Source organism: Osmia bicornis, chromosome 15, assembly GCF_907164935.1.
Source record: "Osmia bicornis bicornis chromosome 15, iOsmBic2.1, whole genome shotgun sequence".
Lineage (NCBI taxonomy): Eukaryota > Metazoa > Arthropoda > Insecta > Hymenoptera > Megachilidae > Osmia > Osmia bicornis.
In genome coordinates, this window is record NC_060230.1 from 340,619 (window position 1) to 362,629 (window position 22,011).

General features: G+C 38.4%; 1 protein-coding gene across 1 annotated transcript in view; it reads right to left on the reverse strand.

The window, feature by feature from the left end:
• Nucleotides 1-22,011, reverse strand: part of LOC114876021 (titin homolog) — a 51,845-nt gene that overhangs the window by 13,702 nt on the left and 16,132 nt on the right. Inside the window, exons 2-3 of the mRNA XM_029186995.2 lie at nucleotides 5,994-6,217; nucleotides 3,148-3,245 (exon numbers count right to left, since the gene is read on the reverse strand). Coding sequence (XP_029042828.2) covers nucleotides 3,148-3,189 — 42 coding nt within the window. The 5' untranslated portion in view covers nucleotides 3,190-3,245; nucleotides 5,994-6,217. The remainder of the gene's footprint in view (nucleotides 1-3,147; nucleotides 3,246-5,993; nucleotides 6,218-22,011) is intronic.

The following is a 22,011-nucleotide window of genomic DNA, read 5'->3' on the forward strand; positions in this document are numbered from 1 at the left end:
GTAGAGATTTCAAGTTGGTCGAGTGCAGAGTTCAAGGTTCCTCGAGAGCATCGTCGGTCGTGCGAGATGATTGGTTTTCGGTCTGTCGACCGTCGTAACGACTCGAATATTCCGTGGAGGCTTGCTTTCTCTTCAACCTGCGTCTGCACACGGATTTCTGCATTCTCATTTGGTGCCAGGATGGACAATACGATCGGGACTGTTCTATGATATACATAGGTACGCGTTGTTATTCTTCGATTCGATCGACCAATGAATAAAATCATGCATAAGAAATGCATCCATCGCGAAGACCGATTCGATCACTAAGAAATTGCATTTTCTTTCTTATATTATTCCTACAGATTTGATAAAAATAGATTACGAAGAACTCATCTTTTTCTTTTTGCTCATCGGGGTAAGTAGGATTCCTATTTTGAGGCAAATCAACTTCTATTACCGGCCGAAAATTGGAAACGGACCTAAACCTACACACTTTACGATTAGACGCAAAAACTGTTTAGAAAAGTACATAATTACAGATTTTTTGTTTTTTCACACCTTCCCAGCGGCGCCGTCGGAAGGTCAGGCGTGGGTATGGAGAAGTAAACGTAGCGCGTGTAGTTATGGTCAAGCAATTTTTCGCATTAGCGTCGCCATTCTACCCGAGAATGCACTTATCTAACTTCCTAGGAACGAACCGCTTGTTAGATGGAAAAAATTTTTCAACAAAATGCTTTCTGATGGGAAGCCGCCTCTTTAATGAGGGTTTTTACCAGTACATATATGGGATTATCCTTTCAGAATTCATTAAACGTGGAAAGTGTGTAAAATACTATTTTATATCCTGATGTCCTGCTTTATTTTTAAAATAAAATTTTCTTTGACATTAATCTTAGGACCACATTATAATGTTGACTACTGCCTATCAGCTAAAAGGGAAAGAACGCAGAATTGTGTTACTCGCGTTGAAACACGTGGATGAATCTGAAATGTGGGTTTGGAGCAAGGAGGTCCTCTCGTGTTAACGGTGATCCCGTATAAATAATTGATGAGCAGCCTCGCGGCGATTTGTAATTGTAATTTCGCGGAATACTTGCCCAGTTAAGCAACGTAATTACGACTCGTGGACTCGTTATCCTGGCGACTCACGGAGACGTGTCTATTCTCCAGATGTGCTTCTCTTTTTATGGGAAAGTGTGTTGATATCGAGAAAAATACTGTACATATAACGATTGATGTAAGATTGAAATAAGAGAATTTCTTTATGGATAATTATTGTGTTTATTAATTTTGCAGGTAGGTATACATATTTTGTTTGATCTCGCTGAGTAACTTATAGGATTATTTAAGGATAAAAAAAGAACGTGTCACAGGATTTAGGCCAACGTGGGTAGGTAAAAAATGGTAAGAAACGACCTACGCCAGCTTGTTCTCGATATGCAGACGTTTTGTACGTTATTTATGTATCGATGTATCGATGTATCGAAAACACGAAGAAAATTCTTTCCTTCTTGTCCACCCACGAAAAATCGTTTCAGAGGCACCTTGAGAATCTATCGAATCCTAGGGAAATTATCTGCTCCACTAATGAGAATAACTTGCAAGTATTTGACAGCAATATCGTAAATCGACGACCGTGCAATAATACGTGGGTGACAGAAATATGTAGATACTTCCGCAAACATTCCACCATTCAATCGTCGTTCCTTCCCTTGAAAGCGTTGTTCGAAGGGGTCAAGAACAAAGTAAGCAGATGATCGGTATCTACGGCAACCAGGAGGTGGTATAGGGACCGTCTGATGACGGGACGAAGATGGAGGAAATGACGTCACGTTATTATAGTTACGGCTGGTGGTAGCCGGTTGCGGTTGACAAGCCAAGCGCGTCTACCGACTCTTTCGATCCCTTTCGTACTCTTTTCTCGCTTTACCACAATGTCCGTTTCTTTCTTCCTTCAATCAAGGGTCTGCCCTTTATTCTGTTACATGAGATTTCGTCCTGGTGTCTCTGCATCGTGCCATCGAAACTGCAGTTCCGGTTGTGAAACGACAAAATGAGAGATTGCGTTGTGGTTTTCCGAGGAAATTTTAATATAAGATATTTCTCATAATTCTTGAGAAAAAGCATTATTGTCTTGTCAATTTAATATCCTACCGATGTCCTCTCCATCATCGAAAATTCTATATTATCTGAAATTGCCATCGTGTCATGCTTTCATGTTACTAGATGTCCAACGATCATCGTTATCGTCGTTCCAGCAATAGCAACGATTTGGCGAGCACCGAATGTTGGAGCGAAATTTGCTGGTCCCCGAAGTTACAAGCTGACAAATCTCACCTGTGCGAATGGTGCCCACTCGGCAACACGCGTACGGCTCGTTACTCGTCGATTTTGGCTACATCTGTACGTGGGTCGTTAGATGTGTGTACACCAGCCGAGAACAAGATGCCATATATATGCGTCCAGTCAGCGCACATGGTTATACATACACGTGGGCCAAAGGAGAACGCGTTACAACGACGCCTTAACCAGCTCGAGCCGAGAGCATTTCAAGATTACGGGACTGGCAAGGACTCTCTTTACCGGGCAATCGTGTACGCTATAAATGCGGTTAGCTAATCGAAACGAATATATCTGTTCACGTCTTTGCTTCCTTTGGAACGTTTAAAAAGATTCTATACCTTTCTTACAATTTTATTGAACAAATTTGGAATTTGATTCCAAATCCAATTGGTCTTTGCTATAAAACAGAATTTCATTCCTATATTGCTGATTTTAATTTAAAAGTCGATAATTTCCTGGTGCACACTCGCGATCAAATCAGGCTTTCTCAGGAAAAATGATATCGTCAAACACGAGCGTACATTATTAAAATTCACTGAGCAATCATTATTTCAACATAAAAACAATTACAAGCTTTCATAAAATATGCGGTCGTTAAAGTATTAATAATAAATTATGTACATCGAATCGTTCCATAAAAAAAAGGTACTAAAACATCAGAGAGTCAAAAGTGACCGTAATTCAGAAAGCAGGTCAAGCCGAACCGTATCTTCGCGAGAACCGTTTTTTATTGTCTGTAAAAGTTGAATCGGCTGCCCGAAATGGGTGCGACCAATAAAGATACACTCTCTATTGGCAAGAGAAGCAAATGCATATTCATACCTGCAATAATTCCAGTCGCGAGGAAGCCTGTGGTGTCGCCATGGTTGGTTAAACCCCGATCGTTCTGCGACCACTCGACGGGTGATGCTCCGTTTTTTCTGGAAACCAGAAGGTAATACGAATTATAAACACGAATTTCTCTCTAATTTCATTTATTTAATGTACACTACTGCCAAAAAGTATGGATACACACACGGTCAACTTTTATTTTATATTTAACACTTTCACGATCAGTGCAATATTCCAGTGTACCCAAATTTTTGACCAAGATTGTACTTTTATCTCGTGGAGACATTAATGTCTCCACGCAAAATACAGTACCGTGACAAATGGATTTCTAGTTTTCGCAACGACAAAAATGGCGACATTTAGTACCATGACATCAAATATAGGGTCTCGGACGACCCAGGGTCCGTCTTTTAATGGTTAATAGAAATTCGAGGCTACCTCTGGGGTCAACCGCTCGGAGAATCGTGTACGAAGAAGGTAGAAAAACGATTGTATGTATGTATGTATGTATGTATGTATGTACGTATGTACGAGGAAACGTAATTGCGGCAAAATTGAACTCGCCCACTCGTTACCGATTCAACCACCCACGATTGAAAACGTTCGATCTTGATCCATAGCAACCGGTTGAAAGAGAAACAACGGATCGATTCGCACGATCCACCTTTCCACCCACGCACTATCCTTTCTACGGCTATTACATTTCGTGAACACAGCGATTGGTAAAGATACATGTGTGAACGATACGTTAATGCAGCTAAATTGGTGAGGAATCACCTGTTCCAGTGATTTCTCTTTCTTCTGGGTTTCATTTAAACAATATACATATGTATAGTATAAAAAGATCGAAATATTCATTTTCTTCGTTTTTTTTTACTGACTGAGGAGAGATAATCACGTGATTTGCAACATGTATATCAGACGCACGTGCTCTTTAGAGAGCACGTTTTGTTATCCACTGTGGCATGTATAAAAACGGTGTCGTGTACCTATATTAATCAAGAAATAGCATGGTGTAATAAACCACGCGGTTTATGTATACTGCCGAGCACGGTAACTTTGTTTAGGGAAAAAGTCCTAGGATTAGAAGGCTGATGATGACGAAAGTGACTAAAGAACTACGTGAAACACTATTACTCGCAAAAGGGTAGATTCACCCTATTGAAGTTGTAATTGGCCTTGACGATGCTCCCTGCAGGAAATCATTGACTCGACATCGTTCGTCGTTGCAATAGTGTTTTTAGGCCAGCGGCTATCGTGACTCACGATTCATGACGTAATCCTGACAGTCTTTTATGGTTAAGAAACTGAGCGACACCGCTTCTTGTTTTCGATGTTCCACAAACGATGGAACCTCGTCCCGTTCACGCTCGAATTAGAACTTCTCCGTTCGTTTATGGAGAAAGCATCGATTCTATCTTACGACCATGTATCGGTACATACACTGCTCTTTATTCATCGACGTGCAAGCTTGCAGTCGAATCCTGTTCGATTGCTCCATCGAGATTAACAAACTCGAGATAACACCGGGGAACAAATGCAGCTACAAGCGAATCCGCTCAACTAGGTATTTAACGATTCGAATACAAAGCTGTCGATCGTGATCGATTTGCATGTTGTTTGCCGGAGAAAAATGTAAATTTTTCTACTCGACAACTGGAAAGAGCATTAAGCAACTATGTAATCAAGCAATTGATTGATCTAAAATTCGAAGAATATGAATGGAGATTGTTTAATTAAGTATCGCGAGTGGATTAGTATAGATATTTAATGTGGAGAGCGTAAATCTAACCGTTTAAACCAGAACGTCTGCTGACCCAGGTATTCGACTCTTCTTATTGCCTGGATTATTTATAGTTTTACTTAAACTTACTTCGCTAGGATTACCATACGCTACTCCCATAAGCATGGTCACCTCAGGTACACGACTTCATTTCTATAATTAAACGCGGGCACCCGCGAGAGTGCGAGGCCATTTCCGATGGAATTCCATGCCTCTCTTTCGACTCGATTCTCAGGTGTGCGAAGGAAAATTCTACCCCCTTTTTCTTCATAATGCGAACAACACGCGACGGCGCGATAGGCAAAATGGTTTGAAGAGTACATTATAAAAGTATATTTTATTTTTCAATTAATGGAGGATGATTTTGTGGACCCCCCTGTAACGTAAACATAACATTCGTGATCCGCATATACAATTAGCCACGCCATCGCACATGGCACGCACGTGTTTGCCGAAAGCGGGCAGAAAACATTACTCCCTAGTGCGTACAACAGAATCCATTCTATCTACCCACTGTTAATTGATACATTATTCTAATCAATTTACGATCGTTTATATTCACTCTAATCGGTTCTATTCAAAGTCTACCTTCGTTAGTTATCCATGCAAATCGTAAATGTTTGTTTTTCAAATTAAATAGTATTCGTCAATGAAAGCAATGGAAATTATCTGGCCATGGACAGAATCGTAGGGGTGGAAAATTTGTGAAGCTTCCAAAGTTTCAGTTAAAGGGAAAAAGGAGATAAAATTGTATCATTATCATAAACTAGAATATAATTGGTGGAAAAGTATAATGCTTGAAAATCTGTCATCCACGTGGCAATATAACGAGAGTCCACTGTACAACGAATCAATCGAGTAAATTTGAAAAAATCCTCTTCTTTGTACGAAACACAATTTGTTCCTTGCCAAAAACGATTAATCTCGGGAGTCCAACAAAATGCTTCTCTGTTTACAAAGCGGCGCACTCCAGCGCGCACCATAAATTACCTACTTACAACTACCGAATCTGGTGCAATTAATCTTGCGAACAGTCGGGAAAAAGAACGCTTACCTGGTTGAGAAGAGGTGTCCCGACGATAGGTGATTCGCAGGTGATCCTTGTGGTTCGTCCTTACGTGAAGAGGACCGATGTAACACTGACAGTTCCGCCGTCCCTCTCTCCTCGTTTGCGAGAAATCCCACTTTTCCTCAGCTCCCACCATTTTCGTCCTTCTCCCACCAACCTTCTATCCCTACGGTCGGACAAGGACCGAGCGAACAATTCCAGCTGTCTGTCTGAAATCGAATCAAAACAAAGCGAAGCGAATTAAAGGGACACGTTCAGTAAGAAATTTGAAGAAATTCTATTTTTGGTATACAAGAATCCTTTTTTAATATACATGATTTTTTAAATATTCATTGTTTCCTTTTCTTTTTTTTTTAAGTTATTCAAGTACCTATGTAGTTAAAATAAATACAATAGTCTTCCTTATAACGTCGTTAAAATGTATTATAGAAAATTGATTTCCTATATTTTCTAACACTTCAATTTGTTACTTCGAATTATCAATGTAATAACAGTAGAATAGAAAATTTCTCTCCTTTTTTAATTACTCGAAATTAAATTTGTAACACCAACGACCAGTAACCCTCGATAAAATCAACGATGGAATACAAACGATGGAAGAGAAGAAGAGAGTTTCCGTTAATTGTAAACGTAGGCGTTCCAATGGACAGCGGGTGTTTGTTTACATTTTCAACCCACGAATCACCCTTTTAAATTAATAATTGCGACGTGAATGTAATTTATGGTAGATAGATGTTTGAAATTGAGTCTGGAGTGCGACTTTAGGTTTCACAGAGATTCACACTATGAATTCTCACACAGCAACCCCCCCTGTAAGGCTTCGTCTCTAGGAACTGAAGTGGAAGAGACTAACAGGTTGCACGTCAAAATGATCGATTGCGAGTCTGGGATGGATCGATCGCGTGTAATGAGTATATGTACACTACAATATGCCACCTTCAAATCTATAAATGGCTATAGCTTTTCAAAATACGTAAGTAGATCTTATAAAACTTTTATCAGGATATTTGCGACATTTTTCTGATTAAAATGATACCAAAGACGATATAATTTGAATTACATTTACTTGTTAAATTGAATACAGGGAGGCATAGCGAATGAAGAAGAAAGAGAAACCGGGATCGTGGCAAGCTTCTAACAATGTAGGAACGATGTCCTGAGTGTTTCGCTTTCATCGAATCTTTACTGTAATGCGAGGGTTAATGGTTTAAAAGAAGAAAAATTTGTTGACCAACTGTACGTTCATACAGTTATGACGAATCGAGGATACTTTCGCTGCAGTGCGAACAGTGGGAGGGTACGAATCAGGAGCAGAGTGATACATTTACTGTGGCCGGTTAACGAGCAGCAATTACAATTTCCTTTCGTACGTACGCGAAATCAGCGCGATAACCATAGGCGTGCAGCGAGCTCAGCCGGGCGTAATTTTAATTAGCGTGCCATAAGATGCTGGTTTCGGGCCAACGTTGTAACACGAGGCAGCCTATGAATCAGGAAACCGGAGGTTTCCTGGTCAGAACGTGCTCGAGATAATCTTCTCTTCGTTCTGTGAAATACGCCAGTTTCCTTGCGCCTGTCCACCCACGTTGCTCGATGGATCACCGTTGCTTTAATTCAGCCGCCGCGCCGCGGCGAAAGGTATTCGTTACTGTCGCATGATAATTTCATAACGGGCTATGTTGGGAAATTTCAGCAGCATGGAAATCCTTGTAGGAGGGAACGTTGAAAAATTTGCCAGCCTTATTAACGAGTATTCCTGGAGACAGCATTTTCAACTACACAGAGGTATGTATGTTGGAAGAGATATTCCTGAGTACTTTGGATATTCCTCTACATATATCCAATTCCTCTAATAACTTGTAACAATATAATTATAATTATTTTAAAAATCGTCTAATCACTGAACCATCATAATTCATTCGTAATCACAGTCTATCCATTTAGAAAATAATCCGCGCTTAACGACAAATTGATTCACTCTAGATGTTCTTTGAAATCGACGCTCTTCCGTAACGAAGAATTTTTCTCTTACTCGACGATCTTCTTTCATCGCCTTTTCAGCAGAAAATAAAAGATGCTTGAAATAAAACGACGCCCGCCAACGTCGAATATAGTGTTTCGAGGCGGAAACATCGTTGAAACGCCACAGAAAGGGTTCTAAGCGTGGGTGGTAGCGAGCCATTAATTAAAGGGGATCGAATTAATGCTCCTGTGGTAAGAGCTTAGCATACTCGAAGTCTGTATTTAAGGAGAATCGAGATCCTATAGCCGCAGTTTCTGAGGTTGCTCGTACATACGTAAGCATAAGCTAAATATCCTGTATCCCACGAAACTCTTCCTTTAGAATTTTGTCATTGAAACACCTGGTTAATCATTACCTCATCCTAGTTTTTGCTCTATCTGATTTTAATGCTACTAGGTACAGGAAACATTTCGCGTGTAGAAAAATGCACTTCTCTTGTAATTTAATGTTAATGCTAACACGTCTATTTACTTGGAAAAACCTCTGAGGATCCCTTTTCCTTTTTCCACTTTTATTTTCCAAACCGAACAACTGAATCCATTCGAACGTGGAACAAGAGAAAAAGTCCATTTCGTAATTACAACATTCCGGCTTTTCGAAAGCACCGAACGCTAACTCGTTCTTTGCTCGAATATCCCAGAAAATTATTCGTTGAAAAAGAAAAAAAAAAGACATATAGTAAAGAAGTCAAACGCATAAAACACTGCTAAACAAGAACGGTTTTTACGGAAATTAATTTTTAATTTCTTTGAATGAAACAACGTGTAATTAGTTGAGTATAATGTAAAAGGAATTGTTAAAAAATGAGGATGAAAGCTAACATTGGGTCAGTAAAGATTCTAAAAATATAAATAATTATAGACAGTTTAAATATTCTGCTTGTATCAATATTCATGATTGATGAGCGTACTAAACGCTCTCATGTTCCATAAATATTCAACTTTTATTACTTCTGCAAAGAACCATTATCAAACCTTTTCCGGTGTAAACAACATTAACTGCATGCAATTAATTCGATTGGTTTGAATTGCAATAAGAAATGAAGGTTGCCGTTTATTTTCAATTTCACGTCATCCGACGGGCTACTCGTAAAATTACAATTTACATTTCAGGTGGGTGGCAGGAAACGAGTTAAATGACTCACCTGCTTCTTCTGACGTCTTATATAATTCTTATCTGTTTTATATAATCGATCTAGTGCGTGTTTCATTCAGACATGTAAAGGTTGTTCCGGATAAGATTTTAACTAAAGTTTTATTTATTTTAGAAAATAGAGGTGACTTTGATAACGAGTTAGGTTTTCGTATGTTTCGGATAAATTTCGGAACAATACATTCGATCGGTTCTCAGGCGATCGGAGGTGGCCCGGTTTTCCGCGATTTCGATCGTCGGAATTGCGGAAAGCTGATTCGAAGCGACACGCTCCGCTCCACAAAGGCGTCTCTCTCCGTGCGCCGCGCCGCGCCGCGCCGCGCGCCGACTTCGTTTTCGGCCAGGGGACCGAATAACGCGCGACGTGACTCCGAAGATTGCATTTTCGCGAGATGAAAACTGCAGAAATAGGGATAAGCGGGTGTCGTTCGTGCGAATAAACCGTTGGGGCGTGCGGGAATTCAAATAAACCCCGGCAAGGAAGCGATATGACGTGCTCGAACTGGCATTCCAACGATATTACCGTAGCCTTTCGTGGCTCGAGACCGATTGAAAATAAAGTCGAACCCGGTGACAGGGAACCTCGTGATTGCTACTTCAACCTGGCCGGAATTATATTGTACCGTGCCAGTTGAAAACTCTTTGTCGGTCGACGACAAAATTTCCATCTTTCCAATGGGAAACTTTTTGAAAATTTATTTCGTTCATTTATAACATATCATCGATCTAATGCATAAATCGTTTTTTCTACATAAGAAGGCGGAATATTAATACACAGTGACTAAGAAATTATTGAAACATGCTAAAAACAATTTCAACAAGCAACGACCTACGCAAATATGAAGTCATCGATGTTTGCATTGTCAGCGTGACTCGAAAAACACTTATTCGTCAGCAAAATAGATGAGGAAAAGATTCCATGCAATATTAATATTACCGTAATAAAGATTAGAGTTTTATGTTAAAAATTACACATTTTTACTATCATAATTTTAATACAATACCTACATAGTATTTTGTTGAGAAAGACAAAGTTGAAAAATAGGAATGCTTATAATTAAATGGTGAGGTACTACACGCATTATATTAAAATAATAAAAAAATTATAATATGTGTTCCAAATTACAGTTTTTTTGTTGCATTTTAAAAAATTACTTCATAAATGGTAGAATCGATAGAACAGGGAAAAGTGAACGGCGCTTTATAGTTCTTCGATTATGGTTTAGATGGCAGTAGAAGACAATGTCTGATCATTTTCAGGCTCGTTCTACTTACGAGTAGACTACGCGTTAAGCATTGATCCTCATCACTTAGGAATTCCTTACACTCATTTTCTTATCGGTCGTAATTTCTTTTTTGCTCTTTAAAATTGAGTTCGATATTGGAAAATCATTTGCAGATATCGTATGAAACACGTTCCACGTCTGTATCATAAACTCGAGTTGAAAATCGAATATCTTTTAAACATATAAGAATCTGATAAAATAATAAATTGACGCGATAATAATAATAATAATGCTACTGCCTAAGAAGTTTTTAAACTTAAGATGCTAATTTCAATTCTTTTTTTTCTTTTTCTTATCATTTTAAGCATCATTAAAATCAAAAGGTACATTCAATCTCGAGTATCTTGCTTCCAACATTTATACCAATAGAGCAGCAAGAAATCGGGAATTAAACGTAGCTTTAGACGGCTTTTAGAGCAAGTTGTGTATTTCGATCTCTAGTGATCAAACTTTCCATGCTATGCAGTCTTGAACTTTGTGAAACTATTTGAACTCCATAACTCAAAACTTTAGAAGAGCTTTTAGTTCCCTGAACTCTATCTCTCAGTGAACTTATTCCTAATCATGTCAAAACTATGAATATCTGCAGTATACATCCTAGGAGAACATAAACAAAAGTTGCATCGCCATTATATTTGTCCAAACAATAGTATTATTCATAGATAAAGTAAATTTAACAGTAAGTAAAAAAAGAAATGCAAGATCAGGCGTTCGTATTTGTTAAGTATCCGGTGAATGTGCAGTTACATATGTATGTATATGTGAACTGTAGGAACGTAGCTAAAAATCTGTTACATTCTAGCTTTAACGTTCGTCCTCACGCGAGCTAAAACGTGGCTATTTCTCGTTCAAGGTTCTATAGCTGCACAATCCTGGATGTAGAGCACCGACCAAGGACATGCTTCGCAGCTTTACGTTTTGTCGACGAAAATTTCTGCGAATCCTCGGCCTACTGAACGCGTGAAACAAAGCGTTTCAATTTGTTCATCGTTCTTTTCATTCTCTTTTATACGAAACTTTTTAGTTTGAAAGCGAATGCACATTTATTTGTGCTCCTTGTAACTGCAGTTTGTAACGTTACCGTTACAATGGTTAGTCTTTTTAATATGTTCTTTGCCTTCTTCTCTTAATATGTTCTCTTTTCTATCATGATTAATAAACTGACGATTTTCTATCACTTTTTTCGTTTCATTTTTCATTGTTTTTCTATGGGCTGACCTCGAAACGTTAACAGTTTGAGACACCTCCATCGAAGAGAGTGATCGATCGTGCTTCGAATACGACTACTCGAAATATCTTCTATACTACCTTAATATCTTACGATCAATCAGGATTATCCTTGCATTCTTTTCGCATGCTGAAGTATATTTAAAGTAACATCATTCTTTAAAAAAATTTTCAATGAATATTTTACGAGAAGAAGTTCTTCGTGTCACTCATGATTTCTACTATTGTATTTGCAGTAAGAAATCAATCGCTATTAACATTACAATCACTTTCATGCAAACCACAATATTAAAAGCAAAATAATATCTTAATTCATTGAAATTTATTAAACGCCATCATGTTTTACTGATCGATTTTGTTACCATTCATCAAGTATAGTCTTGTATCAAAATTAATCTGCTGTTGTCTGAGCGAGGGTTAGTTTACAGTTAATCATAGCTGGATTGAAAGCAGCATTATAGTGTTCGTTAGATTATTTGTCAAGTTCTCTGTAACCCTGCGATTTAATTGAAAAGTTAGCTGCTTCGAAAATCAGTCAACGTTTCGTCAATTTTAATGGAACCCCGGTTCCGTGACAAATTGCGTAACTGCAAGTTTTACGTTCGGCTGTTGTTGAATCGAGGCGATTAATAAATGAAACGACGTCAGTTCCTGTCGACGCGACGGGCCGAGAACTGAAAGTGAAAAGTTGGAAACAAGTTTTCACCTTCTCTCTTCATCTTATACATATGTATCTCGTTTTTTTCTATTGATAATATTAGTAACTTAATAATAGTTTAAATAAAAAATAGCGTAAAATATTATCGAATAGAATTGTGATCCATTATCAATTCACCCTCAGACGGCAGACCATGGAAGGAGCCCCAATTTTTTCCATATTTTATACTGTTCCCTTACAAATTATTCTATCAATATGTGAAATTTTTTCGTGTAAAAGTTATACATTCGATTTTAGGTTAATATCCTTGTATACGTTTTGTAAATTATGGGTTTCGATTGACCTAGACTCCGCTTTTCAAGGGTTAAATCATTTTATACGAATAAATCTGTCTGATTGTACTCTTTTTTAACAAGATTAGAAAAATCACATTACTTGATAAAAAAATGTAAAATACCTGAAATATCCGTTATTTTCTTTCACTAAAAATTTTATCCAAAAAATCTCATAAAATTCCCTCCGACCTTGTCCTTGTTCCGCCACGCTTTCTCTCGTCCGACGTTTTTTGTTCACGCCTTCTATTATCGTGGATAATTTCCATCCAGTCTCATTCCCTTTATCTTCCTTTTTTTCTCTTTTTTTCTCTTTTTTTGTTACAAAACTTTCCTCCTCCCAACGATTCTTTTATTTCAATCCTACATTTTCTTTGTCCCCCTCCCTCCCCCTTTTCTTCCAACATTCGCTTTTTCTCTTCTCATCCCTCAAACTTCTCCAGTCACGACCTTTTTTCTCTTCTTCGAGCTCCTTAATCTGACCGTTTCTTTGTCTTGGCATTTTTCGACGAAAGACAGAGAGAGGGCGGGATGGTCTTAATCAGATTCGAGGAGAGCGAGGGGGGTAAATAATTAATGCGAATAAGATTACGAGACGAGATCTCTCTTCAGATAAACTTTCTAATTATCCAACGTCGTTTCGGAACCGGACTTGCCTTTCCTTTACTTCTTCCTAGATGCCTATCGGTTTCTCGAATTCGTTTGCCGTGCTCCAGTTCCGGCAACTAAAGAAATCATCCGTCTTCAATGAAATCGAATTAAAAGACGATACCGATTTTCTTAATTTCTTATCACAATTCACAATAAAAATGTTAATAATATAATAAAGTGATAATACAAGTAATTTGATCCTAAAAAGATCAAGTCTCGTGTCTTTTACACTTAAAAAAAATACCAGCTTTAATTCTAAGAATCCATGTACTTATAATAGTGTTTAAACTTTGCATACGATTTTAAACAAATTGCAACGTGGTACGTACAATATACAGATGGTTGTTCGCGATTTTTAACTCATTTCAATTAAACATTTTTCCAATGGTTCCGTTCATTAAAAGCAACAAGCGCAACACTCAACGAATTTCACTCTACGTTCGTGTCATTTTTACACTCTAGTACGTTCCAATTATTATTTGCTCTTTTCTTCTACTCTATTTTTATATATTCTTTTTTCGTTTTGTTTATTCATTGTCCGTTGCTTGTACCAGTGGCGATTTGAATGCTAGTACGCGGAACAAACATTTTTAATTAGTCGTTGAGCGACAGCTGCGAGCAGTTGTACTGCAGGAAAAGTTTCTTTAATTTCGTTCATACTTGAACAAAATAAAAAGCGAACGTTTCGTGACTGTTATACGGGTTGCCTATCAAATTTGCAAGTGAAAACTGTTCCCTTGGTTTACAATGAATGCTTAATACTTTATCAACTTTTAGATGTCAGCCATAATAAAGATGAGAAAATAAACGACGACAAATTAATGAAACGCATCAGATTTAAATGTTAATTCTTAATCGTTCAGCTCCAAATAAATATCTTTTTGTAGAAAAGTAGGTACTACTGCTGGAAGTCTGTTAAAATACTAACTATTTAAAAAAGTTAAAAAAGATTTTTCTAAATACAATTTAGACTGGAATAACAGAAAGGAGGCGCGTTATGAGAAACAACGAGGGTAGCCAGACACGAATTACCAGGAAGAACGGTTCACAGAGCTGTAATTGCTTCGACGAACGATCGGTGGAAGCGCACGCAAGGAAATGTACATTCTCGACACTCGAATTCGCGATAGTTCTTCGAATGACTAAACTATTGCGAGGCTAAGAACTACCCTAGCCGTGGGTGGCTCCAACCATCCGCGGAACGACTGGTATTATTCCGCTAGATAAATTCACGTTCACCGACGATATATTCGCCGGCCGCGGCCGGGTAAACATCGACGAATCCCGGTGTTTTCCTTCGCCCCGCTACAAGCCAAATCTACTCGACCGCTATTTATACGAACCTTTCCGTTTCCGTTTCCGTTTCCGTTTCCGTTTCCGTCGCTAGTATTTTTGCCGGTTTTAGTTTTCTCAGCGAACACGACGAATCGCTTAAATTCCTCGTTTAACGATATTTCGATGCTTTGCGTAGATGAGAACATTTCAGTTGAATTCAGAAACTGTGCCGCGGTTAGGCTAGGTTGGTGGGCAAAGCTGGCCACCTGCGTTTCCATACCGGCGCGCGGCAGGCCTCCGCGGGTCATTTGTCATTCGAAATAATCGGAGGATCCCGGTGTGCGGCTAACCGCTTCGTTAATCCAATTTCCGCGATCCACTTTATCCGCGATCCAAGGAGAAAGGTCGGGGTTTGGATATCGTTACGTCGTCCTTGGTTTCCTTGGAAGCACGAACATCTTCATGGTCTAACGTTTCAAAGTGCTACGTTCTTTTTACGAGTATGGTGATACAGTATTAACGGTAACGAAGCTTCTATGGGGAGAATCGATGCAAACGTTATGAAAATGGTCGATAACGTTCTACGATAGCCGTGGTTTAATGTAATTTGTCTCTAAATACTCGAAAAATTTCAATAGGTATCCCAGAATTTTTCAGCGGAAATACCTACTTTTGAAAGACAGTACAAGTGGTTCTCGTTTTACATTTATTAGCCGTATTGAATCTGTCGAGAGCATCAGAGATCGTTCGTTCGACAGGATCTCGAGTAAGCCGTGTACGAGACAAAACTGAGATTGTGGATCATCTCCGTTTTGAATATTTCAAACGGATAAATAATTCGACTGGTAGCTCCTTTTCATATCGTAGTCTGGTGCACTTGAAACTTGGTAAAACTCGTTGGAAACGACAGCCGGATCGAGGAGGGGGTTTAAATCGGACCTGCTCGATCGCAAACTGAAACCGAGACAGAAGGCGAGAGGGAACGAGATGGGAATACAAAATGTATCCATAGTAAGAGGGCAGGAAAGTCCGTCGAGCACTGAAATATCTGATCCATTTAAGTTTCTGAGAGCGATCGCGGAAACTGGGTGACACGAAATCCCCTCACGCGATTTACCAAAACGGCCAGCGACCAAAACGTGTCAAGCGACTTTTGAATCGCACTGGGTCACTCGAATCAATCATGTCGCGAGATCGATAAGCGCGAAATCGAAAACCAGCCCGTGTCTCATTAACCTTTCCATCTTATCTTTATCGAAATCTCCTTGGAACGTGTTCTAAACTCTGTCATTTCAAATCATTTCCAAATCTCGTCTTTTAACGCTTCAACGGAGAAGCTATGGTAATTGTGATTTAAATGTAAGTACACAAGTGTACGCTTTTCTCCCTCAACCAATTAATATCATATAACGGAGATTCTACTGAAGAATTATTTTAATTAATGGTACCAACAATTTATTTCTTATTCCTTTTTCTTATAAATTATTTCACTTAATCAAACGTGTATCGTAAATTCAACTGCAAGATAATTCCCATGCCAGTAAAAGTGTTAAACTCAACCACCTATTCGATAAAATAAAAATAAAAGGAAAGCGACGTCAACGAAAACTTGAAAACGCGGACAAATTATTAGCCGTCAGCCGCGTCTGCAAACATGGAATTCGAGCATTTTTCCTTCCTACGATTGCACCGTTTTTCCCCTTTTTTCGAAATCCACAACCCACCAACTAGGGTCGTTCGATCGAGCCGCAGTTTCAATTGAATTACGTAGTATCGGCTTGCACAGCCCAGGCGAATGTAGTGCGGCTTTAACAACGTTTTCCGGTGTTATGATGCTTAACCCTTTCGCGAGAATTTTGTGGCCACATTAAACTAAAAAAAGAAGTACGAAATTCAAATACAATTTAGCACTGCGCGGCAATACTTTCATCGAGCATGCCACTCTGAATATACAATTTTATCTGTCGTTATGCGATAAGATAACACCGGTCATATTTTTAAAATATTTCAGTTTATAGAAGAAAGGGTGGTAACGTTATCCCCAGATTTATTTTCCTTCTTAAAATCTCATTCTTTTCTTTCCCAACGAATCAGTTGGTTTCTGTTACCGGTTATACATCCGGTTTCCATGAACTTTCGTCGATTTGATTTTTCCGGTTTGCCAAGCTTGGCCAGGCACACGACACGCTCGGACGTGCCTGGTCGTGGGCTGAAATTAAACGAGGATGTATTCTGTGCCGACCCTTTGTGACGGGAGAACTGGGTCGAGATTCGTGACTCGATTCGAGGAGAAAAGTCGTGGCTACTGCCTCGTGGTTACCAACTCGTTATCGCCTGTACCCTGTACTGCGGAATAAGAAGACGCGGCGAGAAAAGGAAGCGGAATTGTAAATTTGTATCTCGAAGATGGGGATTCCGCTAAGATTGATTAAAAGGGCCAATCAATTCGAATCCAGGAAAGGATTAGGTTTTCTTGGTCTAAAAAGACATGGTCATTTTTTCTGCTATTAGTAGAACAATTTCAATTGCTTTTAATAAAGGAAGGGCTGGTTCACCCACATCTTCGCTCGAATTTGTTCGAGTTTTCGGTCGACCACGGTAGACCACGAAGAGAACCCCGAAGAGAAAATTTTAATTTAACTTCCTATTTCATATCGTTTTCATTTTCTAATTTTACACTGTCAATATATGTAAGTTTGGCTTACGAATGATCCAGGCACCGCTGTTTTGAGAAAATTAAATTTGACAATTTTTCAAGATATTCCTTTAAGAGTTTGTTAAATAAGCAGAAGAATCTATTTTTAACTGATATTGAAACGTAATTTCTGATTGTGTATATTAATATCTAAACCGCATGCACAAATAATTGTTTACTGATTCCGTGAAAATCAATATTCAGCAATTCGTAATATTATACGCAGTGATTAACAGAATTAATTTGAATCGACGAGGTGGCCACAACATTCCCCACGACCGCGATGAATATTACACATCACGTTATCGTCATTAATTAAATTAGACTAGGGATTATTTACATTGCAATAACAACGATGTATGTAGGTATTGTATCGTAAAACGATATAATTCTAATATAAATTTTATATAATCTATTACAGAAGTTTTGCGCATGTTATTTTAAGGAAAGAAAAAGAAGAGAGATATTATTCGCAGTCACCGATTCAACTCACGATCCCGAGAAAATGAGAAATCGAAAGGGCGGGTCAATGATATGCGTTCCTGTCGCGTGGTTTCGACAGGAACTATTTTCCGGTTTCCCCTGGCGTGTCCCCTCTATTCACGTCCCTTCTCATCTGCATCGAGCTCTGATCACCCTGCCTCTCCGCTTCCATTTATTTCTCGATATTTGAATGCCCCGCCGCGCCGCGCCGCGCCGCCTTTATATCACTTCGGTTAAAAGCAAAGTGGCTAAGGACCTAGTCTCCGGAATTAGAGGTGATTTTGAGAAAATTAAGAGAGAAGGATGTGGAACGCGAAGGCTGTCTTCGATTGAAAGCACTAGACTGTGAATTGCAATTGAAAAATCCATGGGAAAAATGGGGAATGTCAGGGGTTTTAGCCTTTCGTAGAAAAGGAAAATTTATTTTTTAATATATAATGCCACAACCTTATATTGCTCAGCGTCTTATAACTATGTACAGTATCATCTAACCGATTCCCTAGGAATTCCTTCTTTAAATTTAATAATATAATATTATAATATTTTATAATACCCTTTTTTGATTGCATAAGCAAGTTTTGGTAAGAATATTTTATGGTAATGAAACGTTAATGCGAAATATTCAACTGCGCCTGACTAATAAGCTACTTATACTACTGAAAACTGAATTAATTCTACAACACTGAAAATTTAACACTATTTATGAGAAAAAAGTGATACGCAATGACAATTATGTTATGTAAATTTGAAATTTAAAGTCTTACAAAAATTATTACATATTGATTAACATCACTTTGATGTTTATGTCATGTTTTTCAATCATTTATTTAATCTTTGAGACAGCAGAGTCTGGGTAAATCGAGATCGAACCTTACAAAAAATATACAAGGATATTAAGCTAAAGTTGAATGTATAATATTTAAACGGAAGAGTTTCATATATTGGAAAAATAATGTTTTAATTAACAGTGCAGAGTTTTAAAAATAAAATACAAAATTAAATTGAAATTGGGGCTCTCTCTATGGTCCGCCGTTCGAGGATTAATATACAACAACCTAGTATTTACGTTCCATGCAGTTTTCAGTAGTATAAGTAGCTCAATAGTCAGACAGAACTGGAATATCTTGAAATTTTCAGCATATAATAGCAGTATTCTTTTATAATTGTCATGTATTGATACATGCACGCACATTGAAATATAAAACTATCATATAAATACATTTGAAATAACGATACGACCATGGTGAAATAATCAGTCCGAATAGCAATTATTTTCTCTCGTATAATTCAACGTTCGATATCGCTTAACGTAGAGGACGTAATTTTCTTTTCGAGCGTGGAATTTATATTAAACGTATGTACGACCGATTCTGCAGTCACAGCGATATCAGTTTTACTGTCTGCTTCACCTCGACCTCATTTTTTTAATAACTACCGACGTACTTGTGTTTCTCTCGTTCCTGGTCCCTTCCTACTTAAAAATATCAAACAGAGAAATTGACGGGCTTTCGAGCTTCATGCTTTCCATTTCAATCGCGAGACTTCAGCGAAAGCATCTGAATATCGAGCTACCCATCGTTTCAATAACAAAGTAAATTTAATTGATTAATATTATAGAATAGCGAAAACTGAAGCTATCGTTTTCATACATTAAACGCATACATTTATCATTTTTCCGTATTCTGCTCTTTGATAATGTCATATCTTATTGTTAGTTGGAATTAATTCCGAGAAGGCCTAATTTGTTTTTTAATTATAATCTTACTACTAATCTAAAAATTGTTAATAAATTCAGTGATAATAAAATATCAGAAAATGTATAACCAGTGAAAAAGAATGCATGGTTTTTTTTTTTTTGAATTTATGCCAGAATTTCTGGAATTTACTCTATCGTGTCGCTAGTTCGTTTCGTCCCATTGTGTGTCATTGCTCTTGGACTTAGACGTTATGAAACAGCCTGTACGGAGAAAGAGAAAATAAAATGTTCACTTTCGAGCAGAATCCTCGGAGCGTGGCTTGATAAAGCTTTCCGGAGCATCTGGTTCTTTCGTTAGATTGCTCCAGGATTCTGGAGTGCGAGCCACTCCAGCTAGCTCGCCAAGACACCCAGCGGGCTTGGTTATTGGTATTTAAATTTCTTCCATTTCAAGGAAATGGCGTTGTCGCTTGTAGGTTAATTACACGCCAGCGTAGGGCAACGTGGACTTAATAATTATTGTTGGGAAATGGTGTACGGGACCAAAGAAAAGTGACCGGTATCGATGACGCCCCATTTTACCATTTCAATTAATAAATTTCTAAATGCCCATAGTTGAAAAATGAAATTGCAATAATAATAATAATAGTAATATTTTATAAAATGAATTATTCAACATTTAAAAGGTTCAATTATCTCCGTGATATTTCACCTTCCTGCGAAAGCATTTTGCGTCAAGATCATATTTCAAGATGATCTGTTCTGAAAAGTTTCCATCGGTGCAAGAAACTGAAATTTTCCACAATCATTGAAATGTATGCAAACGTTTCAATTGCAACGAAGCCGGTTTACTTATTTCTCGGTGCACTTGATCATTCAAATGCAAATCGGCTAGGAACGTAGAAGGTAGATTCATTCAGCAAGATTGAATAATACCGGTCGTTTTAGCCCGTCACTCTCTACTCTTTGGCCGCGTCTTTTTTCTCTCTTTATACCCTCTTTTGTCAAGTTCCAGCCCTAAGGGATTACTTTTTCTCCGTTTCATTTCACCGTTTTATATCGTGTAACGTTACTCCCTTACGGGTCCCATACATTCCATAGCAAAAAAAATTTTTTTACCGTGCTAGATCGTTGATTCTCCATGGAAGTCAAATTTGTTCATGCAAAACGTGAACCGATTGAAAATTTTGAAAACACTTTTCAGAAAAAGTTTTAAATCGTAATTGATCAACAAGTACATAATATTTTACGAGGATGCAGGCAATTAATTAACAAACGCCTGCGACAAGTCTTTGAACGCAATTTAGACAATGGAAACTCGGTCTTACGAGGAGAATTTCGATGCATCAAGCGTGTACAGATTACTCCGCTCAAGCCGCAAATAATCCTAGCGTTACATAATGCGTCGAAGCAAGAAACTTTGTCTGTCATATCGAGAAGAAGCAACTTCCGAGTACCGACCGGTAACAAAGTTTCCACGCTGGAATGAAATTTAAATGAAGTCTTAATAATTTTTCTGCCGTCGCGTCGCGTCGCGTAGAAAGGAACAGGAAGAGCGATAGAGAAAAAGGAAGGAAGCTCGAAGGAACTTTCATCCACAGATTCTCATTTGTAACTTGGCTCCGATAATCTGCTTCGGAACTCTTGGTGATACTTTGTAAATATTTGAACACGTTAGAAACAACGATTCACGGTTTTGCAGTCGGCCATCCTCGGGGAAAGAACGATAATTATCATATAGAAGAAGAAAGTTTTCGATGTATCAAGGATAAACAAATATTTATCATTATATACAAATATAACATTATATAAAATAATGTTTATCTCAGGCAAGCCTAAATTGATCGGCAATGTGCAACTAATAAAATTGAAAAATTTTCTCAAAACGAAATTGGTCATTTTAGCTTGGAAACAGTACGCATGTAGAGTCGTGTTTTTAAGCCGTATTCGATAGTTTTTCAACGGGCTGTAAAAGACTGAAACGAAGTGGAAAAGCAGCAATGTGAGAAGGGATCCGGAAGGAAAGGTCGGAAGATGGAAGAGTTGAAAGAACGAAGCAAGTCGGGGGTGCAGAAGGCCAGAGAAGTAGCGTACAAAGGTGGTTGCAAGGCAGGGGTAGCGGAGGTAAGTAGAAAGATGGTAGGTGTCTGGCAGAAGGTGGAAACCGACAGCACCGGCACGAGCACCGGTACGAGCACCGGCACGAGCACCAGCCAGTGCTGAGAAAGCATGGCACAAGCCCGTGAAAGGCACCGATCCGAGAGAACGATACAACACGAACGGCCAAGATGGCTAACGTCGTTCCAACCCTCTCCGCTACCCTTCATCATCCCTCCACCCTTTTCTCTCTGCGGTCTTTTATAGCCAACGAGTGGCTTCGTGCTGCTGGAAAAAGAATCGAATCTCGAGTGAAAGAGTATTTGCCGAGATATCGTTAACACTGGTCGTCAGGGATCGAGTGTCAATTAGAGAACATCGATGCAGACTCTAATTAAATAAAGTTCTTTATCGAAACGTCTGAATAC